Source organism: Phoca vitulina, unplaced genomic scaffold (genome assembly GCF_004348235.1).
Source record: "Phoca vitulina isolate PV1807 unplaced genomic scaffold, GSC_HSeal_1.0 scaffold11, whole genome shotgun sequence".
Taxonomy (NCBI): domain Eukaryota; kingdom Metazoa; phylum Chordata; class Mammalia; order Carnivora; family Phocidae; genus Phoca; species Phoca vitulina.
This window is the reverse complement of record NW_022589714.1, coordinates 46,863,074-46,889,542: the sequence shown is the minus strand read 5'-3', so window position 1 is coordinate 46,889,542 and position 26,469 is coordinate 46,863,074. Positions and strand designations below refer to the sequence as shown.

At 39.0% G+C, this 26,469-nt stretch overlaps 1 protein-coding gene across 7 annotated transcripts in view; it reads right to left on the bottom strand.

Annotated features, from left to right (window-relative positions):
• Positions 1-26,469, bottom strand: part of FKBP5 (FKBP prolyl isomerase 5) — a 117,950-nt gene that overhangs the window by 20,143 nt on the left and 71,338 nt on the right. For all 7 annotated transcript variants that reach the window (XM_032409956.1, XM_032409954.1, XM_032409953.1 and 4 more), the window contains 3 exons: positions 20,616-20,758; positions 19,545-19,659; positions 4,329-4,485 (listed from right to left, as the gene is read on the bottom strand). In XM_032409956.1, the coding sequence (XP_032265847.1) occupies positions 4,329-4,485; positions 19,545-19,659; positions 20,616-20,758 (415 nt within the window). The remainder of the gene's footprint in view (positions 1-4,328; positions 4,486-19,544; positions 19,660-20,615; positions 20,759-26,469) is intronic.

Here is a 26,469-nt window from a genome sequence, read left to right as displayed (position 1 = left end):
CAAGCTCTTAGACTTATATATCTCCTATTTGGCTTCTACCATCTGGTAAATAATGGAACATTCCTTAACTGTTGGGAACTAGGTAGGTAGGTGAGTCCTTGCTGATCATGCTTACTGACAGCATGTGGTATTTGGAGCCCTGTGCTACACAGGTACAAACCCAACAGACGGTCTGACACTTGCCTTAGGCCAGTGACTCTCGACAGTGGTGATTTTAATCCACCCCCCAAGAGGGACATTTGGTAATGTCTAGAGATTTGGGATTTGCCACAACCACTGGGGTGCTACTAGAACTGCGTGGGTAGAACATCCTATAATGCACAGAAGAGCCCGCACAACCAAGAAATATCTGGCCCAAAATGTCGACAGTGCTGAGGATAAGACAAGTTGCCTTAGAGGAACTCATGAATCAAAGTCCCAAGGCTAGAGGTGGAGGATGTAGGGTGTTCAAATGAAGAGACGCTGTGAAGATTTATGTGGAGCATACCATCCTGGGGAGGCATAAGACCACACCAAACTGTTCTGGGAGCACCTAGCCTGACTTCCAAGTTGTACAGAGAGTTGTCTGACTTATGCTAGAACGGCCTGGGCGAGGAAGGACCCAGGACACACAAATTCATCTGACTGAAAGACAGAACGCCACAAATGGAATTCCAGGACTTAGCCCAGCGACAAACTGGGCTACAGTAACAGAAGGAATCTGGTATTAATGTTCTTGATTCAACAGTTGCCTGCAGACAGCAGAGATACAAAATGTGACTATTAATGACCATTAAGGCTTTATGTGCATACAAGAAGTACTTGTACCACAAGTGCTTACCAACTGCTTCATTTTTACAGATGAAGAAACTGAGGCTCAGAGAGACTCTCCCTTCCAGAGAGTCACACAAAGAGGCAGCGGCAGAGTCAGGATTTAAATTCAGACTCTGTGTCCCCAGAAAGCTGTTTATTTTTTAACCTGCACTGCCTCATAATTACACATTATGGCTCTTGGCAGCCTGTGTTTTTGTCTGGGGTTGGTACAGGACAGAAACATAAGGAAAGGGAGGAAAAAAATTATAACTAGCCATACCTTACCTAAAATGAACACAATATAAAAGTATTAAACAGTATTAAACACAATATAAGAGATACTGTTCTGCTGAGAAGAAAGAAAAATTGATTCTGTGGAAGTGTTTTATGAATTTATTATGAAAACATCCTACCAAGGTGTCTGTCAGAGTCACAGAGGTGTGCCCTGAACATCTAGAGAATGAAATGCACATGACGCAAGAGAACTATGGGGCGTGAATGTGCGGCAGCCACACTTAAGCGAAACTCAGATGCAGTGTTTTGTGGTATGTGGGGATCTGAGCAAGACGAGCAAGCCCACTGAAGGCATGCACATGCACCTGCTGTGGGGATGTCTACCTGTATGGCTAGTGTTACACAGCGCACGTATGGAGAGCCTCACACTGCAGAGTGTGCACTTTATATAACTCCTCAACACACTAACCGGTATCTTGAAGAGAAAAGAACATGTTTCTTTCTAACTGTGCTGAATTATTTCTATGAAGCGTATGAAAAAACTTTCATACCTAGAAACTTTTGAAAACTTGCTTACTTTTATGACTGAAAAGATTTGAAAAATCTACCCTATGTTAAAACAGGGTTTCCTTTTTCTTGTGGTCTGAGGGTAAAATGGAATAGAAAAATAGTCACCACAGTAGCAATAACAGCTAATACACTGAGAATTTATATGTGTCAGGCACTCTGCGAAGTGCCACTTTATGTGCATTTCCTCATTCAGACCTCCACAACTTTCTGCGGTAGATCTTGTTATCCCCATTTTACGGAAGGGGAAACTGAGGCTGAGAAGAGTTAAGTGACTTGCACAAGTGGACACAGCTGGTAAGGTACATAGTGGGGGGTATTAACCATTAATGACACAACAAACAATTTAAATGTGCAAGGAACTATTTGCATGAAAAAATATAAGGATGATTTCTGTATCTCTTTGCCATTAAACTTGATACAGCTGCCCCCCCCCCCCGCCGTTAGCTAGCTCAAAATACAACGAACTGATTCATATAATCTATGCTTGCATGTATGCAGAATTATCCTCAAGGAGCTTAAATCTGAAAGCACACAGTGGACATAAATACCACTCTCTTTATATGAGTCTAGAACTATAATTTTAGAAAGCCAGAGTAAAAACAATTAGATATTACCTGGATACGGAGGAGACAGCCTTCTCTATGCTCTACTTGAGTAAAAAACAGTTCCTTCTAGAATGAGAGAAATAAGTTCACCTGAAGGTGAAATACAACTATAGGGTAAATGTAAATAAAATACACTGAAACAGGAATACAGTAGTGGAAAAAGGATGACAGAGAAAAAGAAGGTATGAAATAAAAGGTGCCTCCATGAAGGCTCTAAAAGGGGTCCAGGTGTAGAGTATCTGTAGGCCTGGCCAAACCCTCACCTGGGAAATAGAATTAGGGCTCACGTATGAGGGCAAAGGTGAATATGCCACTGGATTACTCCTGAGGCTCCACAAAGGCAAGCAACTGTACAAAAGGCTGACTGAACCTATGGGTAAGTGCAGGCCATCCAGATTCTCAAGAACTCAGAATCCTAGGAACTGAAATCCAAGGAGCCAGAGAGGGAGGAGACTCCAGATAAGCAGATGCACTTTCATGCAAACAGAATCAAAACACCCTGGTTTCTCTCAAGGGTCCATTTCTCAAGATAGAAGGGTTAGATTCGTGGTATAATTTTAGGTCTAAAAATAATACCAAACATGTTTTCACAAGAGAGACGGTTAGTGTCTGATAGTTCTAAGCTGGGAAGTGCTAATGGATATCCTTATGATGGGAAAAATTTAGGCAAAAATGAGTCATCTCCGCTGCCTTTAGATCCAGGAAGAACATTTTTTTTTTTTTCAGGGACTCTGTATAAGAACAGGTGGCACAAATTCAAGTGGTAATAAATCATCCAAATGTTTCTTCTACTTCCAACCTCACATGTTTTACTGCCTCCCACCTAATTTAGAGAAAAGGAAAGAGGAGGGCAGGAGAATCAGGTGAGACAGATCAACAGCTTCCTGTCTTTGCAATATGGCAGGCAAAACAAATAAACAGCAAAACTCACCTGTCAGTCCTATCCTTGACACACAATAATCAAGTGAACAGGCTCACAGATCTTTGTGATATTATATGGCTCATTAATTTACTCCATGACTAACTGTAGCCTGATTTAATCGTTTCCACTGTTAGCATTAACTTTCCTGAAAACACTAAAACGTTGACTGAAAAAGCAAGTGTATACCTGTTCTTTTTTTTAATTGAAGTATAGTTGAGTATAATGTTATACAGTTTCAGGCATATAGCATAGTGATTTGGCAATTCTACATATTACCCTATGCTCACCAAGATAAATATAGTCATCATCTATTAGCATGTAATATTAGTACAATATTACTTACTATATTCTCTATGCTGTACCTTCCATCTCTGTGACTTATTTTATAACCATAAGTTTGTACCTCTTAATTCCCCCTTCGCCTACTTCACCTAACCCCCCCCCCCCCCCAACCCTCTGGCAACCACCAGTTCTCTCTGTATTTATGATTCTGTTTCTGTTTTGTTTATTTGTTTTGTTTTTTAGATTCCACATATAAGTGAAATCATATGGTATTTTTCTCAGTCTGATTTCTCTCACTTAGCATAATGTCCTCTAGGTCCATCCATTTTGTCACAAATATAAAACACTGATGAAAGAAACTGAAGAGGACACAAATGGAAAGATATACCATGCCTATGGATTGGAAGTATTAATATTGTTAAAATATCCATACTACCCAAAGCAATCTGTAGATTCAATGCAATCTCTATCAAGATACCAATGGTATTTTTCACAGAACTAGGACAAATAATCCTAAAATTTATAAGGAACCACACAAGACCCTGCAGAGCCAAAGCAATCTTAAGAAGAACAAAGGTGAAGGTATCACACTCCCAGACTTCAAGATACACTACAAAACTGGAGTAATCCAAACGGTATGATACTGGCACAAAACAGACACATAGGTCAATGGAACAAGACAGAGAGCCCAGAAATAAATCCACACTTATTTGGTCAATTAATCTATGCCAGAGGAGGCAAGACTATATAATGGGGAGAAGACGGTCTCTTCAGTAAATGGTGTGGGGAAAACTGAAGAGCTACATGCAAAAGAATGAAAGGAGACCACCTTCTTATAACACACACACACACACACACACACACCACACACCCCCCCCCCCCCGTCCTTTAGATCGCTGTGTACTGACTGGTATGCTGCTTACCGTGGTCCAAGATATAAAATACAATGTTCTTCCCGTTGCATTTTCTCCAGGGCTTTGTCAATTCCAATTGGAATGTCATGGTCTTCTCCTTCCCCTACAATGAATACCACATCTCTGCAATCAAACATCCTTCCATCATAGCGGCCTTCCAGGTGGACTGAGGGAGAGGAGACAGGTCAGTAAGGCTGCTCCGCAGGACTGGCTAATTTAGAGAAGTGATAAATGATTATGTCCCCTTTCTCATTTCATCTAGAGACACATGGGGTATGTCCTGTTGACACTTTGTCTACCCTGTCTGAAAATTTATAGAGCAATTCTATTTCTAAGTTTATACTTGTAATTACCAACAACTGTATCGGGGGGCAACTGGGTGGCTCAGTTGGTTAAGTGACCAACTCTTGATTTCGGCTCAGGTCATGATCTCAGGGTCCTGGGATGAAGCCCTGTGTCAGGCTCCGAGCTCAGTGGTGAGTCGGCTTGAGGATTCCCTCTCGCCCTCTCCCTCTGCCCCCCACCCACACTCTAAAATAAATAAATAAATCTTTAAAAAAAAATAGATAGCTTAGTGGACAATAAAACAAAGCAGAAACACAGGTTTAATTTAAACCTACTATATGGCAGAGATTTCCTCACCTGTAACACAGGATCAAGATAGTTAATAGATAATTATCAAGGTGCCACAAATTTAATATCAAGTATATAATGACTTAAACATTTATAGCTACATTTTGACTTCAGATGCTTGGAAAAAAAACAACGAAATGATTATTTCCCCAAAGATAAACAAAGGTTAACTGAATAAAGAAGCGCTTTTTTCTTAAGAGTCCTAATCTCATTCACAAATATATTTGAGTAAAACCAGAAAACCCAAAGCCAACATCATCAATAACTATATCACAGCTATACCCCTTAGTGGAGTGGTAACTATAAAGTGTGAAGGAATCATTAGTCTACTATAATTTTACAAATCAAATTATTTAACCATCTCTTCTGAAATGTTAAGAGGTCAATTTCTTGGGGCCTAATTTCCTATTCCACTTAAACTCACTCAGCTCATTCCCAGGGTAATTTCATATTAGATAAGGAGCTTTTGTTTCCTCAAGATAAAATAGGAAAAATGCATGTAGATATGTATATTTTTCTTGATCCATTACTTTTTTTCTAGGATAAGCAACTCTCTGAATCATTCCAACTATTTTTCATATGGAAGATATTCATCCTCTTCCATTTGGGTCTTTGACTCAGTGAAAACAACGGATGGCTCACGCAATAGCACAGCAGTCACCAAGCAATGTAATAACTGGTCTTTCCTAAGAAAATTCTTTATTCTAACTTCTGTAATGTAATGGCCTAGATTCAAACGTTACAATTTCCTAAAATGCTTCTTTTCTAACACCAGTTTCTCTAACTTTAACTTGTTTTAGAGAGACTAAAAATTACTCATTCTGTTATACTTGTTTCATGAGACAGTTATTAGTTTCCAAACACAAATTCAATTCCAACTTACTCTACTTTTGAATTACATGATCTCAAAGGTCCTCTGAAGCTCTACAATTCTATGAATCTATGACCCAGTGATACAGTTCTCGATATAGGCCAGAAACCAGCTTGAAAACTAATTCCTGCAGTTAATTATTTGATCAGGTTACCTTTAAGCCCAGGCCTGAAAAATTAGAGAAACCCTGAAAAGTAAACAGCGGTGGTATAGACATCAAGAGTCACAATGTCACATGGACATTTACACTTTAAAGCTCTCTATCCTGGGGCGCCTGGGTGGCTCAGTCAGTTAAGCGTCTGCCTTCAGCTCAGGTCATGATCCCGGGGTCCTGGGATCAAGCCCCACATCAGGCTCTCTGCTCAGCAGGGAGCCTACTTCTCCCTCCTGCTCTGCCTGCCGCTATGCCTCCTTGTGATCTCTCTCTCTCTCTCTGTCAAATAAATAAAATCTTAAAAAAAAAAAATAAAGCTCTCTATCCTTTTCTGATTTACTAGGATTGAGACCATCCTGATGTGCTTCCATCGAAGACGTAGGATTGGAGTCCAAGAAGCTTGGGCCAAATTAGAGAGAGGCATGACTCTCTAAACAAGGGCAAGAAATACACTGGCTCTCAGGGTGGAGTTGATACACAGGAATTTTGCTCTATGCCCCACAGTCATAAATGTAGATGATCCTATTACAGTCACTTTTGGAATGCTTTAGGTAAAATAAAAATCAGCTGATAGCACATTGAAAATTCTTTTGAATTAGAAAAATTTTTTTTTTCCAGATTTTTAAAAAAATTTATTTATTTGACAGAGAGGGACAGTGAGAGAGGGAACACAAGCAGGGGGAGTGAGAGAGGGAGAAGCAGGCTTCCCACTGAGCAGAGAGCCCAATGCGGGGCTCGATCCCAGGACCCTGGGATCATGACCTGAGCCGAAGGCAGACGCTTAACGATTGAGCCACCCAGGCGCCCCAGAAAATATTTTCAAAATAAGTTCAGCTTTATTATTATTTTCAGATACATCTAGAGAGGTTCTGCAGGGTGTCTAAGGCTTAAGATATTTTTACTAAAATAAAGCTGATATTGCTAAAGGAATTGTGAGTTCTGAAAAGTTTATGCTCTTAAATATTTTAAAATCTGCCCAAGAAATTTGATGTTGACTAATGCGATGATACTCTTCATGAAGAAAAAAAAACTGCTGAGCAAAGTGAATTTCAGCTCATGAACTGAGGAATATTCTCAAGTATTGAGACTTACTATCCTAGTACTTCACAACTCAGCTGACAGATTTTTCTGTCTGAGGTTTATTGTTAGAAGTATCTTCCTCCCTAAAGGAGAGTACATTTAGTCGGGGAGGAAACTATCAGTACATTCATTGTGGTTTTTGGTTGATCAAGTTTGAATGTGTTTTCAAAACAGGAAATCCAGAGACTCTGCAAAGGATTCCTGCCTGTGTGTCAGTTTCCTAGGCTAGTTTTCAGCTTGATTCATATACTTCATGTTAAAATTATATAAATAATTTCAGAAGTTCTCTTTACATGGGACAACCCATCATATTAGGGGGGAAAAGATTGGCTACTAATAAACGTGTTAGGAAAGAGAAGTGAAGCAAGCAAGCCAAAAAAAGGGTTCAAATTATAAGGAAGGCAAGCAAATGATAATGAAAGCAGCTGGGTGTAAGAGAAACAGTAAATGACAGAACCAGTGTTTATGGTTACCTGGTAGGAAGGTAAAAATCTGCGACTAATCTTTTTTCCTGGTAAATCTAACTCTTCTAACTTGGACCTGAATACTACCTACAGTACCATCAAATCTTCAACTGATACATGCACACACACATACACACCGGTTCATACGTACCTATAAAACCACCGCCTTTTCATCTGGAATGTCAGAGTAAGAGAAGGTATCACAGGCCCATGGATTCTTCACATCTACAAGTAGCAAAGGCTATCTCTCTGCTAACTGGTTTCTAACCTCAGAACACTGGTGTGACAAGTTCTACAAGACTGCTGACAAGAGCTCACACACCACCCTGGAGCCACAGAAACACCACGACCACCACAGCAGGGGGCCCCCTTCTTGGTGACAGATGCAAACATGCCTGGCTCCTACAGGTCCAGTGCTCAGGTTTTTGTTTTTTTTTTTTTAATTGTCTCAACAATTGATACCAAAGAAAACCGTGGCAACTCTGGCTAAGGAAGACCTGTGGTTGCTTTTGACCTTGCATCTCTTAGTGCAAATACTCACTTAATAAATATTTAATAATAACCATCATGACTCACTGGGAGCTCGGCCTCTAGGGCTCAGGAGGTCTGTTGCTAATTCCAACCAGCATGATTTACGGGAAGTAAATGATCTATGACGTGCCCAAAGAGAATAAAAGTACATACAGGATGCTTCTACTTAGGGCTTTTTTGGTAGAGAAAAAAAAAAAATACACAGAAAGGAACATTTTCTCTTGACTTAAAGTCTATGTAACTTGGAGGGGGGAGGCCCTCCAAACCCCATGAAGTCAAACCAAATGAAATTACCCGAGCTTTGCTGCGCAATCCGAGTGTAACCACATCAAGTAAGCTGGGTCTGCTGCAAAACATCACTTAAACTGGAGCTCTGACTTATTGTTCTCTTACTGCCCTAGAGCAATTTTGTTTTGAAGAGCACAGAACACCCTGTTCTGAATGTGGCTGGCACATGAACTCGATGTGCTGACAGCAATTTGTACTCCGATTAAAATAGGGGGGAAAAGGAAAAGAGAGTGTACTGCAGTAACAAAAACCGGAATGCAAGAACCCAAAAACTGTAGAATTTGTATTTTAGGAAACAAAACTGAGAAGGAGGCTCCATAACCTTAAAAAAAAAAGTGCTGTAAATGCTCCAGCCTAAAGACGTTAGCTCTGGTAAGTGTCTGTTTTTCCCTTTTCTAATTATAGTAGCTGGTGTCTGATAGCTTTGCACTCATTCCCAAAACAATTACTGGGTCATGGGGATCTGAATGGGAATGTTGTAATGGCATTACTACTAGACAAGACCAGTCATTTGGCCAGAGAAAACCAGGTTGTGACAGGTTACTCCCACATGGCAAGGGTTTTTTCTGCTGCCTAATTCATGCCAAATGAGTTTCTCTGCCTGCCTAATAGAGCAGAATATCCAAGAGACAGCGGATTCTTAATGACCCCCTGAAAAGGCAAATCAGGAAACAGAGATGGATTTCTAAAATCAGGAGAGGCATATTAATCACCGATTAGAAGAGAAACTGTCCCCATCAAGCAGGGTGGTCAAATTGCCCCCAACCAGCCTCCTTCCTCCTCCGCAGCACTTCATACCGTGAGAGGTGACCAAATGCCACTGCGCAACTGCTGACAGAACCGAGGGGCTGACGCTGAGGGCGGGCATGCGCCCTGACTACTTGACTAGAAGAATTCATGCAAATGGATGACAGATGATAGGTCTTAGTCTCAACAGGAAGCAAACGCACAGCAATAAATTCTACACCAACCCAAGTCCGCATCACTCTTCTCTACACCGGGTGAGCTCTTTAGTCAGACCTGGATTCCAGTCCCCTTCTGCCACTTACCAGTTGTGGATTTGGGCAAGGTCATCTAAATGATCTGAAGCTCAGTCGCCTCATCCACAAAAGAGGGAAAACAAGACTGGCTAACTAGTAGTTGCGGAGAGGATTAAATCAGGGCCCGAATGAAAGCTTTGAGCCCAGCACCCGGCATTCGTTCCCTCTTACGTCAGGGTATCTACTATGTGAGGACACTGTGATATGTGTGGATACACAGAGATGAACTCAATGGAAGTTAGCTATGATTATTTGCCTGCAATCAGTGGTAAATTATACCAGATTAAACATGTTTTAGAACTCTGGTTCAAGAAGCCACTTAGTGCTCCACAGAGAGCACTGCCGCTGTATGAATAAAACTCAGAGCAGGGAGGCAAAGGCAATGTCTTACCCTTCTTTTGTACCTCACAGTGCCTAACACACAGTTCAAGGCCAGAAAGTAAATTTTATTTAACAATTAATTTGAAAACAGGGCATTAAGGAAAATGGTAGTAATTTTCACTCACTTATGGGAATTTTCCTTTTTGAATATTAGTCAGTACTCCTATTTTTAATAAATTCCAAGAGCTATTTAAATTTTTTACTGATATGGAGCTTCTGTCTTTTAATACTATTTTAAAATAAATGATCCATTGGCTGGATTTCTTTAAATAACAAAAAGGACTATTTTCTACTAAGATTTTATTCTACTTGAAGACTTGAAGCTGCCTTTTTAGAAGGAGCTACATAAATTCAAGGTATTTGAAAGAATAAACACTGTCCATTTTAGACCACGTGCCACACTATATTACTTTGTGAAAACATATAATAAAGTGGTTTCAAGAAGTTGCTCTCTCTTACTGGACAAAATTTACCAGGACATTCACAAATAATTCAAAAGCATGTAAAAAACAAAACCAAAAAAACCTCATAGCTCTATCAGATTTCAACATGGGCATACCTGAAATCACTCCTCTATTTCCAATTTTTGGTACCATTTGGTTTTTGATATTTATTTATTGACAAAAAGAGAGAGAGAGAATGAGCATGTGAGGGAGGGGGGATGGTGATGGAGAGGCAGAGGGAGAGGGGGAGGGGGAATCTCAAGCAGGCTCCACGCCCAGCGTGAGCCTGATGCAGGGCTCAGTCACACCACCATGAGATCATGACATGAGCCGAAATCAAGAGTTGGACACTTAATCAACTGAGCCACCCAGGCACCCCAAGAAAATAATTTTCGACAATTTTGCCTCCCCTCTCCATTTCCCATCTGCACCACATTTTGTTAAAATGACCCAGAACCTAGTTCCAGATTGTTAAACTATTATTACTTTTAACATAGTTTTGCCATATCTGGGATCTGTCAAGATAAATGCATCCAACTTCACTGACATGTTATGGAAATTACTTTTTTGCTCACTAATGTTGCTTATGCCTTGAAGTCTTCACTTCTTGGCTTTATTTTTTGTGATATTTTAGTATATCCTACAGTATTTTTTTCAAAAAGGGCATGAGTCTGCATATACCAAAAAGCTGATTTTGTTCTTCTACTTAAAGGAATCAACAAAGTATACAACTCTAGGTTCAAAATACTCAGAGTCGCAATGCTCAAAGCATTGTCATGTAGTATTTAGTGTCATGGATAAGTCTGATGTCATTCTGATTCTCATTCCTTTGCATAGAGCTTATTCCTCCGTGGAAAAGTTCAAAATTTTCTTTTTAAGTTGTGGAATTAAGAAATTTCACCAGAATGTATCTAGGTGAAAAAGCACTCTTTACTGCTGTAGGCCCCTCTCAACTGGCCCTTTCAACTCCTAAGTCTCTTCTATCTTCTCTAGGAAATTTTCTTCTATCACGTTTGATTAGATTCAATTGGTCTATCTTTGATTTTTCAATCCTATCTTCTTTCTTCCACCTTCCATATCTTTGGGTTTTCTTGCTCTATGTTCTGAGAGATCCTAGACCACCTTTCTTATATCACCAATTCAGAATTCTGGGACTGCCCATTTTGCCTTTCAACCCTTCCTCTGAGTTCCAATTTTGACAATAATTTTCTTAATTTCCAGAAACTTTATCTTCGTTTTCCTTTTTCAGAGAAGCTGGTTTTTTGACTTGTAAATTTAATGTCCTGTTAAGTATCTCTGAAGATAGTAATAAGAATTTTATTTTTTTTAAAAATATTTTTAATTTATTTGAGAGTGTGTGTGTGTGTTCACATGGGGGTTGGGGGGAGGAGGAGCAGAGGGAGAGGGACAAACAGACCTCTGTGCTGAGTGCTGAGCCCAACATGGGGCTTGATTCCAGGACCCTGAGATCATGGCCTAAGCTGAAATCAAGATTTGGACGCTTAACTGACTGAGCCACCCAGGCGCCCCAGTAATAATAAATATTTTAAAAGTTCTCTTTATTTCTTCTTAGTCTATCTTGGTACTTCTTCTTCTCATGGGTACTTGCTGATGTTTCTTTGTTATCTGGTCATATTATAAAGGAAGGATGCAGAAAGATCAAATGATTGTCGATAACTGGCACAGTTTTTCTAAGTGATTAGATACATTTCCATGGTAGGCTTTTCCCCAAAGTGGTGGGCTGATTGTGGAAATCTATGGGTGGAGATTCCAGAAATATTTACCGAGCATTTACTATGAGCTGAGCACAATGTGCCCATGAAGGCTGGGGATACCTTTCCCCAGTGGTGATATATGAAAAAGTCTTACTTCAGAAGCAAAATACTTGAGCCTATTTACTATTGTGCAGAGCTATTTCACTTTTCTTCCCCTTCAAATCTGCTTTAAACGTTCAAAGATACTTTATGTCCTCATTCTCTAGTGCAAGTCCTAACACATGGAGTCTTCTGAGGCAGATCCCTAGTTTATTTTAAGAAATCCGGCCTTACTGACTTTAGCCCGGGAGCAAAGACACAGCCAGACCCTAGAGTAATTCTCAATCCTTGGTTGCAAATTAGAATCACCCGGGGAGTTTAAAAATGTGTGCCTAGAGGGGCGCCTGGGTGGCTCAGTCGTTAAGCGTCTGCCTTCGGCTCAGGTCATGATCCCGGGGTTCTGGGATCGAGCCCCGCATTGGGCTCCCTGCTCAGCAGGAAGCCTGCTTCTCCCTCTCCCACTCCCCCTGCTTGTGTTCCCTCTCTCGCTGTGTCTCTATCAAATAAATAAAATCTTTAAAAAAAAAAAAGTGTGTGCCTAGAGTTCCAGCCTGTGAGATTTAAGATTCTTATTTAACTGGTCTGGACATTCAGGATTTTAAAAGCAAACCAGGTAATTCTAAATTCAGCCAAAGTTGAGTACTGCTACTAAAATTTACTGCCCCAGCTGTTCTATATTGTTTTAAAACAACTCTGATGATTGCCCCATAGCCTGCTTTGGCTCCCTTGTACCAGCTGACTGTGAGCTTGGAGTTCTGCCCAAGTTTGTTGAGAAGAATGGTATGTACCTCTGCAGAGATCTTCTCTACACCTGTTTTGAGTTGGGTTTCCTGAGTCTAGTTTCCATCAGTCCAATTTTATCTACTTTATATATTCCAGAAATTCTTCATAATTTCTGATCCACTTCTTGTATTCTCCCTATTTCCCAACATGACTGTGGATTTTTTTTTTTTTTTAAAGATTTTATTTATTTGACAGAGAAATAGAGAGCACAGTAGGCAGAGCGGCAGGCAGAGGGAAAGGGAGAATCAGGCTCCCCACTGAGCAGGGAACCCGATGTGGGGCTCGATCCTAGGACCCTGAGATCATGACCTGAGCCGAAGGCAGACGCTTAATCAACTGAGCAAACCAGGCACCCCCGACTATGGATTTCTTACTCTTTTTTAAAATCATTCTCTAAACCCCTTGCTTAAGAATTCAGGGGGATCTGGATAGGGAAAGGAGGTGAGAAGGAAGGGTATTCCAACAAACAATCCTGCAGATGGCTCTGCTGAAATGTTCATATTTGAAAACACTGACGAATGTGGCTGAAGGCACCGTGAGGCAAGAGAGCCACATACAGCCAGCATTCTGATGTGTCTACTCTAAGCACTGAAGTTAACAAATCAAAAAATGTGAAAGACAGGGCACTTGGGGAAGGAGGAGCGGTAGCTATTTAGAGCCTTATGTCAGTCAGATTAGATTTCTAAGAAAGCAAAGCTTAAAGGTAACAATGTAGCTACTGCTGGTAACTGAAGTATCAGTCGTCATCCCAATGTCAATTAGACTACCTTAGAACACTGTGACTTTTTTTAATGGAAAGAGAACAAGCTTGAATAAAAATTACAAGATGGTCATCTTAAATGACCTAAGAAAAAGCACACTGGAACAGAATCTAAAAATTGATTGAATTATTAGGATCCTGACAGAGAGGGTAAAATTTCCTTGAGGGGTGTCCAGGTGGCTCAGTCAGTTAAGTGTCTGCCTTCAGCTCAGGTCATGATCCCAGGGTCCTGGGATCCAGCCCTGAGTCGGGCTCCCTGCTCAGCGGTGCTTCGCCCTTTCCCTCTGTCCCCCTGCCCCCCCATTCCCGTTTGTGCTCTCTCTCACTCTCTCTAATAAATAAATAAAATCTTAAAAAAAATTCTTTGAGGAAGAATAAATCCTGTCAACTAATGTAAGTTTTCTCCTCTTCCACATACAAAATAATTAAAAGGAAGCAAAAGATCACAATTCAGTAAAAGCCTTTTGATTTAGTCCATCAATTTATTATTCGAAAACCAAACAAACATCTTGGAGAAATAGTATTTAGATACAATTAGTATTAAGAGGCTACAGAATTAATTTGAAGACTGTTAACAACAAAAACAAATTAATCATGGGTTCTAGGTCAACCCTGGTAGAGCCAAAAGGATTTGCTGATGACCTGGATGTAGGATATAAGATAAAGAGGAGTCAAGGATTTCCTTCCTTAAATCTATTTTCAGGAAGCAAGTTATATAAGCAGAATACAGAGGGCAGAAAAAAGAAATTAAATGTCCTGTACTAGGCACCTTTCTACATTTAACCATCACAACAACCTGTTGTGTGGGTGTAAAAGATTATTATTCCTGTTTTACAGATGACAAATCTGGATGCCCAAGGTAGTCAAGTAACTTGTCTAAAGTCATAAGAATATCAAGTAGTGATTCTAAGATTCAAAATTCAAGTCTATCACTTCCAAAGCCTGTGTGCCCCTCCCCTGACTACTCACTGTACCTTTACACAGAAGTGACAGGCACTCTGTAACTCTTGTGTGTCTATAATGATATATTATATGATGGATCATCATTGTCTCCTATTCGCTTTCACTGCAGAACTGGCTTTAGTTCTGGGATTTCTTCCTGGCTTTGAATCTAAGTGTACAGGTGATGCTATCAGAAAAGGCAAACTGGTAAAGACCAAGAAGACTTCCAAAATAACAAGGTGATTGTGGTTTCGGACAGAGACCACTTTTAAGTCAACCCTCTGTCTTCCTCCCACACACAGTGAATTTGTTTCAAAGAGGGAAAGCAGGACACCTTACCCTTGATAAGTAAAAATACATTTTTATAAAACTGATTTGTTCCAGAAAAAACCAAAAAGGGCTTTTGGGAGAAAAAGTAAAAATAAACCATTTACTCTAAAATTTCCCAAGAAAGTACAATCCTAGCAAGATGAGAGACAAAAATCAGTCATTATCCTTTCTTAAGATATTTGGAAACAGGAAAAGTAAAATGAGATAAAGAATTATTCAAATATTTTTAAAAATCCACTGATAGTATATTAAGGGAAGGGGATAGAAGAGAAAAAATACAGGTACCTGCTCATTTCTGCAGAAGAAATACAAGAAGTATAAGCCAGGAACTAATGTGACTGGTGACCAATGAAAATAGGTAGGAAGGAAGGTGGAAATAAAGGGGAAATGGGAACAGGTTAGTACAGATGGGGGGGGAGGAACACTTCTGTGTGTATCTTTTTGTATAGTTTAGAATCATGGTAATGTTTCATCCACCCCAAACACAAATAAATAGTTAACATCAACCAGTGCGTGTGGAACACAAGCATAACAAATGAACGTAACTGTATTATAAAGGAATGGCATAACCATACTGAAGGGAGTGAGGAAAAAGAACTAACCTAAGTTGGAAAGCAGTGTTTTCAATGTATGCTCTAAGGCTCATGACTAAAGGAACTATACACAAATATTTCCTATATTTAGCAAGTTTGTTTTTCACAGGGTGTGGGTTAGCAATTCTAAAACTACTTTCTGTATAAACTACAATTAAGCAAATAAATATATTGTGGATAATGAGAGCGATGTTTCTCACTGCTGGAGAAACCAGTTTTAAATAAGCAAGGGGAGAAGGTGAGAATGAACCTGTGGTGTTGGACTGGAGCTGGAAGTGCTAGTATGTACTCATAGTTTGTAATATATACACAGACTAATAAAGAATACATATAGTTGTGTATATAGGCATATTGAGGCACATATATTTCCTAGCTCTGTTTGCTTAAGAGGTTCTAGAAGCAATAACATTCCATAGTGTGAGTACACCTAGCACCCGGATCTTGCTTTCTAAATACCGTTCTCTAATAAAAGAAATCAGAGCTCCTTGGAGAAATGGCTGATTCCAGTCCCAGGGCAAGGAAGTTACAAAATGAGCCTAGAGCATCTTGTACCAAAAGTAAGGAAGTACTGGGGCACCTGGGTGGCTCAGCTGGTTAAGTCTCCAACTGTTGGTTTCAGCTAGGGTCATGATCTCAGGGTTGTGGGACTGAGCCCTGGGTCGGGCTCCGCATTCAGCATGGAGTCGGCTTGGGATTCTCTCCCTCTGCCCCACCCCCCTGCTCGCTCTCTCTAAAATAAATAAAATCTTTTTTAAAAATAATTTTTGAAAAGACTTTATTTATTCACTTAAGAGAGAGAGAGAATGAGTGCGGGGGGGGAGAGGCAGAAGTAGACTTCCCACTGAGCAGGGAGCCTGACATGGGGCTCAATCCCAGGACCCGGAGAGCATGACCTGAGTTGAAGGCAGACGCTTAACCATCTGAGCCATCCAAGCGCCCCATAAGTAAAATCTTAAAAAAAAGAAAAAAAAAAAAGTAAGGACGTGCTTAAAAACCAAAGGAGGTACGTTGAAAGGAACCTTCTAATGGCCAAACTTGGGACAATTTGAGCAACAAATAAGAATAGCAATGAGGGCGCCTGGGTGGCTCAGTCATTAAGCGTCTGCCTTTGGCTCAGGTCATGATTCCAGGGTCCTGGGATCGAGCCCGACATCGGGCTCCCTGCTCAGTGGGAAACCTGTTTCTCCTTCTCCCACTCCCACTCCCCCTGCTTGTGTTCCTTCTCTCACTTTGTCTCTCTCTGTCAAATAAATAAATAAAAAAACTTAAAAAAAAACTTTTAAAAAAGAATAGCAATGAATAATAACCTACAGAATAAAATAAATTCTTATGAGTCCATACTATTATAAATAACTGAATAAACAGGGGAGGAGAGGCAGCTCTTCCTTATAGCAGAATTCCAATTAAATTGTAGAAGAACAATGGAAATAGAAAAATCACCATTAGGCAAATACTACAGTAATAACTGCTGCATACAAAAATCATTCATGGAAAAAAAAAATCATTCATGGACGCTAAAATCAGCATGTGAAGGTGTGATGTAAAAGAAGATCTCGTCTCTGCATGGTCTTCTAGTAGTTCTCTCCCAATGAGATACTTAGTAAGGCAAAAATAGGAACTTTACAAAGGAGAAACATGGCAGACCCCAACTTAACCAAGGGACCCAAGTTAATATCATCACTATCATGTACCTCCTGATAATGATGAACTGAGAAGGGCACATCACCACTTATGTGGTATTTTTCAAAAAATGTGTAACTTCAGTTTAATCAGACAAACCCAAACTGAAGTAAATTCTATAACCAGCCAGCTGTCTTCAAAAGTGTTAAAGTCATGAAAATCACAGAAAGACTGATCAGCTGTCACAGACTGGAGAGACTACTATTAGAGGGTCCTGAATCTGACCAAGGACCAGAAAAAGAACATCAGTGTGGGAACTGATGAAATTCACATAAGATCTGCAAAACAGTTAATAGTATTGCATCAAGGTTAATTTCCTGGCTTTGACAGAGGTACTGTGGTGAGGGAAGATGTGAATATTAGGGGAAGCTGGGTGAAGCATATAAGAGAATTCTCTGTACTAGTTTCACAGTTTGTCTATAAGTTGAAAATTATTTTAAAACAGAAAGCTCCCACTGAAATACTACATAATAAAGACTCCCACTGAAAATATTACTAAAAGCAAGATCTGATTTAATTTAGCCTGCCCCAAAGTGAACTCTGCAGTGGTAGCTTTGCGGCACTGTCTATAACTGGGGAAAGATCTTCCTTTTGTTTTGGTTGCCAAAAACCTCCAGTTTAAAAATATACATTATCAATTGTTGAATTTGGGGAGTTACTATATCATAGTGAAAAATATTTATTTCTGTAAATGTCTGAAAATTTTCATAATAAAAAATTAAAATGTATGTTCTAGATAACCTTTTACGTACTTGCTAAAGATAATTTTCTATCATCCCTGTAACTTTCATAAACATTTAGAATTCTATCATGGAATGTTCAGGACTAGTAGGACCATAGAAATCAATACATCTACCCCTGTGTCACTGGAAAGGAAGAAAGTTAACACCCAGAGAGGCAATGGCTAGTTAGGGTCAGCTGAAGCCAGAATCCTAGTTCTCACTCCTGGTCTAGGTATTTCTCCAACATTTGAGTTCTTCTTCATTTATTCCAAAACTTAACCACGAATGATAGCTACCTAAACACTTCAACTGCAATAGTACAGTAATACTACTTATAATTGTATCCAACTAAATGAATAACTCAATTTGAACTAATTTGCCAGACTCACAGAAATGAAACATGGGTCTCAAATAGTATATACAAAAGTAAAGATAAGAAAATCAACCATTTTAGTTTACAGTTCCAAATGAGCTCTTCACTTTAAATAGGCCTTTTATCAGAATTCATATTGCCATCCTTGTTTGGTGCTTTGATTGTTTTCTTAGTGGAAGTACTTTTCCATGTTTTTCTCACAACTCTCTTTTTTAAAGTACTTCAGCTCAGTGAGTGGCATCTTTCAAATATCTATCCATGCAGAGAGCATGTACCGAACACCAAATGTGTGTAAGGCACTGTAGGTGATGCTGGAAACAAAAAGATGAAGAAAGATTCTGGTCCTCAAGTTGTATACTGGGGGAAGGGGCAAACACTGATTATAGTATAGGGTACATGATGACAAACAGGGTACATGATGGGATACAGAACGTGCTCTGGGAGGGAGGAGGAGTGATCAGGTATCTCAGTCCTCAGTAGTATCCTTACTCCCAACTTAGCAAATGAAAAAATGGAATAGCTTTAAGTCACCCAATAAATGGCAAAGCAGAACTTGAACCCAGATCTCCTAGAATAAAATGAACACTATTATCCAATTTTGATCTAACTAAAATGAACTTTTTCTTCTTGAGGAAAGCCAGTGAAATGGGTTTGATAGCTCTGAAGTGCACTGCAATCTAACTGCTCTGTTTAGTTAACTCTGTAATCTTGGGCAATTTATGTAACTTCCCTGAACTCACTTTTCCCACCTGGGGATAATAAATCTTATCTTGTAAGGTTATTGTGAGAAATAAATGAATAAATATGTAAGGCAGCTAATATAGTTGCTGGCACACGAAGGAGTCCATAGACTTGGACTTGATGGATGGGATTACCTTTTATTCACTTTCTGGGTCTACAGAAGCTGGCACAGTACCTGGCATGGACATGCTGGATGAATATTTACCAAATAAAGTCACTATTAAATAAATGTTGAATTTAAAACTATTCTTGGGCTTGGGGGCGCCTGGGTGGCTCAGTCGTTAAGCGTCTGCCTTCCGCTCAGGTCATGATCTCAGGGTCCTGGGATCGAGCCCCGCATCGGGTTCCCTGCTCAGCCGGGAGTCTGCTTCTCCCTCTCCCACTCCCCCTGCTTGTGTTCCCTCTCTCGCTGTGTCTCTCTGTGTCAAATAAATAAAATCTTAAAAAAAAATAAAAATAAAATAAAACCCCCAAAACTGTTCTTGGGCTATATGCAATTGTTTATTACTATAAACAGATTTTTAGAAAGAAATCTCCATTTTATCCCCATAAATAGAACCCAACTTTTAAGGACTAAGTATTGCTGTCACAGCAATACTTACTTTCAACTGTTGCTCCTTCGTTTGGGTTTGAATATCCTTCTCCTTTCTGTTTGATTCTTCGGATAATGCCTCCATCTTCAAATAAATCCTCTCCTTTGAAATCAAGGAGCTCAATCTAGAAAGGAAAAAAGGATTTGGCTGAGAAAAGACCAAACAGAGCCAACTTAATATACTTAACGACAAGGGCAACCAATTTTCCTTTCATTCTACAAAATAAAACTCTTTTATATTTATCTATGCATCTCAGTTATTGGGAAAGTAGGAAAAAAGGAAGACTGCACTTTCAATAGCTGGAAAGAGCCTTCACGTAACGATAATGTCTAGGACTGCATCCTGTGGGGTTGCAGCGCAAAGACAGACAGGAAATACTAGGAAAGCTGCCTTGTGGGCACAAAGCCAGAGCTACAAGGTGCTGGCCCAGAACTGTTTTGTCTGACTCTAAAGGCCACCACCTTTCCACCCCAGATTCATGGAATTCCCTTTTTAAATGTAAAAATAAATCTTATGAATCAGGCCTAAGACCAAGTAAAGGTGTTTTTTACCTAGTTATGATGTTTCAGGCATTTCCTCCCTTAATTTTTTTTTTTTAATCAGATTTGGACAAATATATGTAATTCAACACAGGATGAATAACATTATCACCACCTACTGCTTCTAATGATTCAGAAGTGAGATCTGTGACAAATAGTAAACCTGTTTAATATGAAAATACCTTACAATTTGGTTTAGGTACATTTCAACGCTTACCTCCCACGTTTCCAACCTGTCTTCTGGTCAATTTTGAGTATGTTATACTCACCCCACTGACCAGAATCTTTATTTCTTAAGCCTGGTGTCTTTTGTTTATTTGGATATGACCTTTCTGTGCCAGAAACACGTTTCTAAGAAAGCACTGGCACACACCCCTTGGGTTTGTGGGAAACAATTCAAGAAGCCAAGCTCCAAAATAAATAAGTTGGATCTGATTCTCAATAGCAAGCCTAGTTCCTTGTTCCTCTGCCCGTTTGTTGCTTCAGAGCCAGCACTATAGTAGAACATATGCTAACAAGGCAACATCACACACAGACTTACTTCAAAAAAGAGAGTTGCATTTGAGGGAATTTTGGGGAGACTGCCTGCTGAGCCATATGCATATTCTGGTTTGCAGAGTAAATGGCAGATCTCTCCTTTCTTCATAGTAGCCACCCCAATGTCCCATGCCTTGATGACTTGGCCTAAAAGAAAGAAAAATGTGGTTGAAACCTATAGGCCATATTTAAAAATATTTAACTCATAAAACACCAGTTCAAACAAATTTCCTATTCTTTTTACATTACACACTCAATAAGTAGTGGCTACAAAAGAACCTGGTAAAAGCTACCCACTAAGAAATAAATTGTGATTTTTGAGGGTGATCAGAGTAGATTCCCTGCTGAGAAGGATGAAAGTAGTATCAATTTCTAAATTGCTCAAAGATTGAATCTTTGAAAAGTGGCAATAATATAATCTTTGAAATGTAGCTGGGTTGCAGTTGTTGCTTAATTTATAATTTCAACTATGAAAATAGGGCATTTTTCTAGGTATAGATAGAACAAAAATAGTATGGAGTAAAATGGAATTTGTCCTAAGGAAGCTTATAATTTAGTTGGGTAGACAAAAACAACAAACAACTGGAGAAGTATGAACTGCATAAAAGGGTCCATGAAAGATGTCTTCTCAAAATTTAGAAAAAGGAAAAAAAAGTTTTGTTTTGCTTTTTTAAACAAAATGATTATGTGTTCTTTTGTCAAATCACAAGAATTACTGAACTCAGAACTTTTTTCCTACTTCCAGGAAACTAAAAGTTGACTTTACACCTCAACTGTAGAACTATATTAGCCTATATAATTGAGCTTTTTTTTTTCTGTTTTATTTGACAAAGAGAGAGAGAGAGAAAGAGCACAGGCAGAGAGAGCGGAAGGCAGGGGGAGAGGGAGAAGCAGGTTCCATCCCAGGCCCCTGATATCATGACCTGAGCTGAAGGCAGATGTTTAACGACTGAGCCACCCAGGCGCCCCTAGCCTATATAATTGTACTTATAAAATACAGTAAGCAGTCTCAAATCCTTTGGGAAACAATAAAAAATGTAGGTGATCTAAAGGGATAAAATACAAAAATGAGGTACAATGTCAATCAAAAACTTAAGGACTGACAGCGAATTCAGGTAAACAATGAATCTCAGTGGAAGTGAGTTTTAAAAAAAGCTATTATCCTGAACTGAGAGAGGGTGATAGGATATTAGAATAAGGGGAACTCTATACTGAAGTAGGTAAGTAGAGATGGATTAAGCATTCGTGACTTATGACTACAGCATGTCTTCATTAAGTATTACAATTTTTCAAAAGGTCAGATACTTATTTTAGTTAAAAATTTTAAGTTATATATGCCTATTATTTAAGCACACACAAGAGAGAAACATATGAAGTGAAAGGGTATCCATTCCCTCCTTTTAAGAAGCCACTGTTGTTCCTTTTATATCCTTCCAGTGTGTGCTGTCACTTTTAAAAAAATTTAAGACACAAATGACCGCATATTTTACATTCAATTCGGCTTTTCATTTAATATATATCTTGGGGCACCGGTGTGGCTCAGTCAGTTGGGTGGGGCCAACTCTTGGTTCCGGCTCAGGTCATGATCTCAGAGACGTGAAATGGAGCTCTGAGTTGGGCTCCACACTGGGCATGGAGCCTGCTTGGGATTCTCTCTCTGCCCCGCCCCCCAAAATAATATATATCTTGATCTTTCTCCATCAGTAGAAAAGAGGATATGCATTTTAGAGGTTAAAAGTGCAACCTGTTTTAACCTCAAACTATCTGGATTCAAATACCAGGTCTGCCCCTTACAAGTGATGCACAAATTATTTAACCGCTGTGCCTCAGTTTCTCATCTGCAAAATATAGATAATAATAGTGCCTGCCATATAGTTGTTATAAGAATTATCAGATAAAATATGTCAAATGCATAGCATGGCGCCTGGCTTAATAAAGAACAGCAATCATTATCGGGGTGCCTGGCTGGCTCAGTCAGTAGAGCATGGGATTCTTGATCTCGGGGTTGTGAGTTCAAGCCCCATGTTGGGTGTAGAGCCTACTTATAAAAATAATAATAAAAGGACAGACATCATCATCATAAATACAAACAGACCTACCTCATTCTAAATGGCAGCATAATATTCTAGTCACTCTCCTATTGAGAAACATATTAACAACAGTGTTCTAAATAAGGATATTTGTCCATATATGACTGTCTACTTTGTGCAAATATATTTGGAGGGTAAATTCCTAGAAATGCAAAGGTGATGTGCATTTTCAATTTTGATAGACATACTGCCCAAATGCTAAAACATATTACCCAAATGCTTCCAAAATGGCTATAACAATTTATATGTTCACACATGGTTCTACTGTGAAAACAGTCTAGAATCATCAGGCGAAATGTAAAGTCTGCTGTTGATAGGCTGGCTTTCCTGTCACTTAGACTGCTAGGTTTTAGAGGGGGCCCTCGAGAACATTTTTTTTTTTTTTTACTATCGACTCTGATACTTTAAGACATACTCCTTCAGGAAATCTTCATATTGTGGGGGTTACTACTGTACATTTGTTCAAGACATTTAGCCAATTACTGAGGAACAAAGGTAAAGCTATTAATACAAAGGTGGTCATTCTCTTCTTCCTTCCAAAGACCATGCAATGTAGGAAGAGAAAGATACATGCACAGTTTTTGTTTTAAACAAAGCATGGTAAACACTAACAGAGTATAAACAAGGAGTTTTTGCTTTTGGGTGGGGATTAGAGCAATCAACAAAAGCTTAATTCAGAGATAAGGTCTACTACACTAGGCCTTAGAAGTCGGAAACATTAGCCTGTCAATTAAATCCATAGGAGCCTCAACCTAAAAAAAAATCATGCCCGTGCCTTTGCTTTTTTTTCTCATTTGGGAAGAACATAAAGCTCTTCTGACATTGAGCTTCCATTACTGAATGAAACACACTGAGCAAAGACCCACACTGCTATTAACACAGGTATTTATTTCTAAAATTGCCAATCCAGGGACTCTTAAGAAAAGTATTTCCCCTTGGGCGCCTGGGTGGCTCAGTTGGTTAAGCATCTGCCTTCGGCTCAGGTCATGATCCCAGGGTCCTGGGATTGAGTCCTGAGTCGGGCTCCCTGCTCCACAGGGAGTCTGTTTCTCCCTCTGCCCCTCCTCCCACTCATTCTCTCAATCTCTCTCTCTCTCAAATAATAAATAAATAAAATCTTAAAAAAAAAAGTATTTCCCATTGTTGTGATGAGTACCAGGTGTTGTATGGGAGTGCTGAATCACTAAATTGTACACCTGAAACTAATATTACACTGTATATTAACTAAGTGGAATTTAAAAACTTTTTTAAAAGGAAAAAAAAAATACTTCCCCCTGATTAAAAAAACATACAAAACAAACAAACAATAATAATAATATATACTCATCACAGAACACCTGGAAAGTACAGAAGAGCATAGAGAACAAAATTTAAAACCTCTGAAATCCCAGCATCTGGGGTAAACTGTCAATTTCCTGGTTCATTTCCTTCCAAATTATATATGTACGCTTTGTTTGCACTTAAAATTTTTACATATTCATTCTTAAAATTCTGGTCATAGTTTATTTGGTTTTGTGATTTGCTCTTTACATTTCATACTATATGAGCATTTTTCTTGTTAAAAGACTATCTGAAAAATTACTTTTAATAAGTATATACTATTTCACCTTTTGATTATAATTTCATCACTTCCATTAATAAACACTTAGGTTCTTTCTTTTTTTTACTATTATAAAGTTTTAATGAACAATTTTGCACCTAATCTGCATTCATGTAGTTTTTTTTTTTTTGGCATAGTAAAAGCCTGTTACCTGACAATCAGAACTATAGTTGGTAGGTTAATTTAAAATGTTGCTTCGAGTGAGGAATCAAAAAAAGAACATATACATACCTCAAACATTTTTTTTACCTTAAAACATATCAAAGTATATTAATGCACTAATCTTTGTTACAAGGCCAACTCCTTGTCTGTGACTGTGGCTCTGGTGATAAAGAGTTCCACATCATCTTTATTGTATACATCATACTTATGATATATCATTTCAATTTACAATGTGGGTTTCTTTAACTTCTGAGAACCAGAAGATACTTGTAAAGCAATCAGTACAAAGAACCCTTCTGGTAAAAATGTGTTCTGAACGGCCTACTTGTTTTTGCCTTTTACCCATCCCTAATTCAATAGCAATTCAAAAAACGTTTTTAGCAATTCACCTTAGTCTTTCCAAAAATGTTCAAGTTTTCATTGAAATAATCCCTCTTCCTTTCTACACTAATATAGGTGTTTTATACACGATCTAATTAAATTCTATAATTACAAAAAGCACAATGGATATAAACAGGTTTCAACTGATTCTTACTAAGAGGAAGAAAAAAGCTGCCCCTAACATCTGGAAACTGCTTGACACTGACAGCTAGGCCTTAATGATGTCTGAAGCGGGCCTGGGGGAAGCTAGGCCATGCTCTTCTCCTGTTGGACATAAACAATCTCACAAAACATCAACATCAGACAAGGTCACTCTGAGACCATGAAAAAGTGAGACAAAACAAAAACACTTCAAAATTGTGTCTGGACAAAAAATAAGGTCATTGTGCAACCTACAAAATACCAAACATCCCCCTCTCCTGGCTGACAGGGGTGACTGCTGCTTGTCCAGCAGGTGTAGCTTCAGTCTCTGTCTATTCAGCCTGCCTCCTAGATAAGATTAAGATATCCAAAGAATCAGCCCACATCCTAACAATATCCCATCCAGAGCAAAGACCCTCTTCCTTATATAAGCCCAAATCCTATAATAAATCCTTTTGAACACTCCTACTGAAATACCCCACAATTTCCCATAGGCATGTTCCCTCCCTACAACGAGTAATAGATCCAACTTGTTCAATGACAGCTGTGTTCCCAGTGGTCTGTAGCTGGAAGGCAAACTGGCTGAAGCAGAGTGTAGGACCACACCACAGAATAGGAAAACAGCAGTATCACTCAACATATTTGCAAACAGAATGGAGAGCATAATTAGTCTGGAGTTGATTAAGCAAGCTTCTACCATACTTCCTTAGGTTCAATTCCCAGAAGCAGAATTACAGGGTCAAAGCATAAACATTTTAAGATTCTTAATCTTTAGGATCTTTTGATCTTTAGGATCATAACTATAGGTATGATACACCAAGAATATAGAATTTGTTCTTACACTTGATCTGGACTTCAATTTTATTAGCTCAAACACAATTTATCAATTTTAGGAGTCCTATTTCATTTGTAACAATATCTGAAGTAAAAATATATATTTAAACAAATGTATAATGTAGCTATCCCTAAGTTCAAATGCTTTCTATATATACCTAACTGTAGGCAATTGGAAGTTTAAAAGTATACAAAAAGCCCAGTATAAAAGCAATGAACTGTACTTTTTTCTTCCTTCTGCGAAGTGTAATCAAAGAATACATTTTAAAATACAAAATTTTGGGCGCCTGGGTGGCTCAGATGGTTAAGCATCTGCCTTTGGCTCGGGTCATGATCCCAGGGTCCTGGGATCGATTCCTGCATCAGGATCCCTGCTCAGTGGGGAGCCTGCTTCTCCTTCTCCCTCTGCCTGCCACTCCCCCTGCCTGTGCTTGTGCTCTGTCAAAAAAATAAATAACATCTTAAAAAAAAAACATAAAACTTCATAGGTTCCATGTAGGTTCATCAATTTTAACAAGTGTAGCACTCTGGTGGGGTATGTTAAGAGGGGAGGGGACGCTATGCATGTGTGAGGATGGGGCGTATATGGGAACTCTGTACCTTCTGCTCAATTTTATTGTGAACCTAAAAGTGCTCTAAAAATAAAGTCT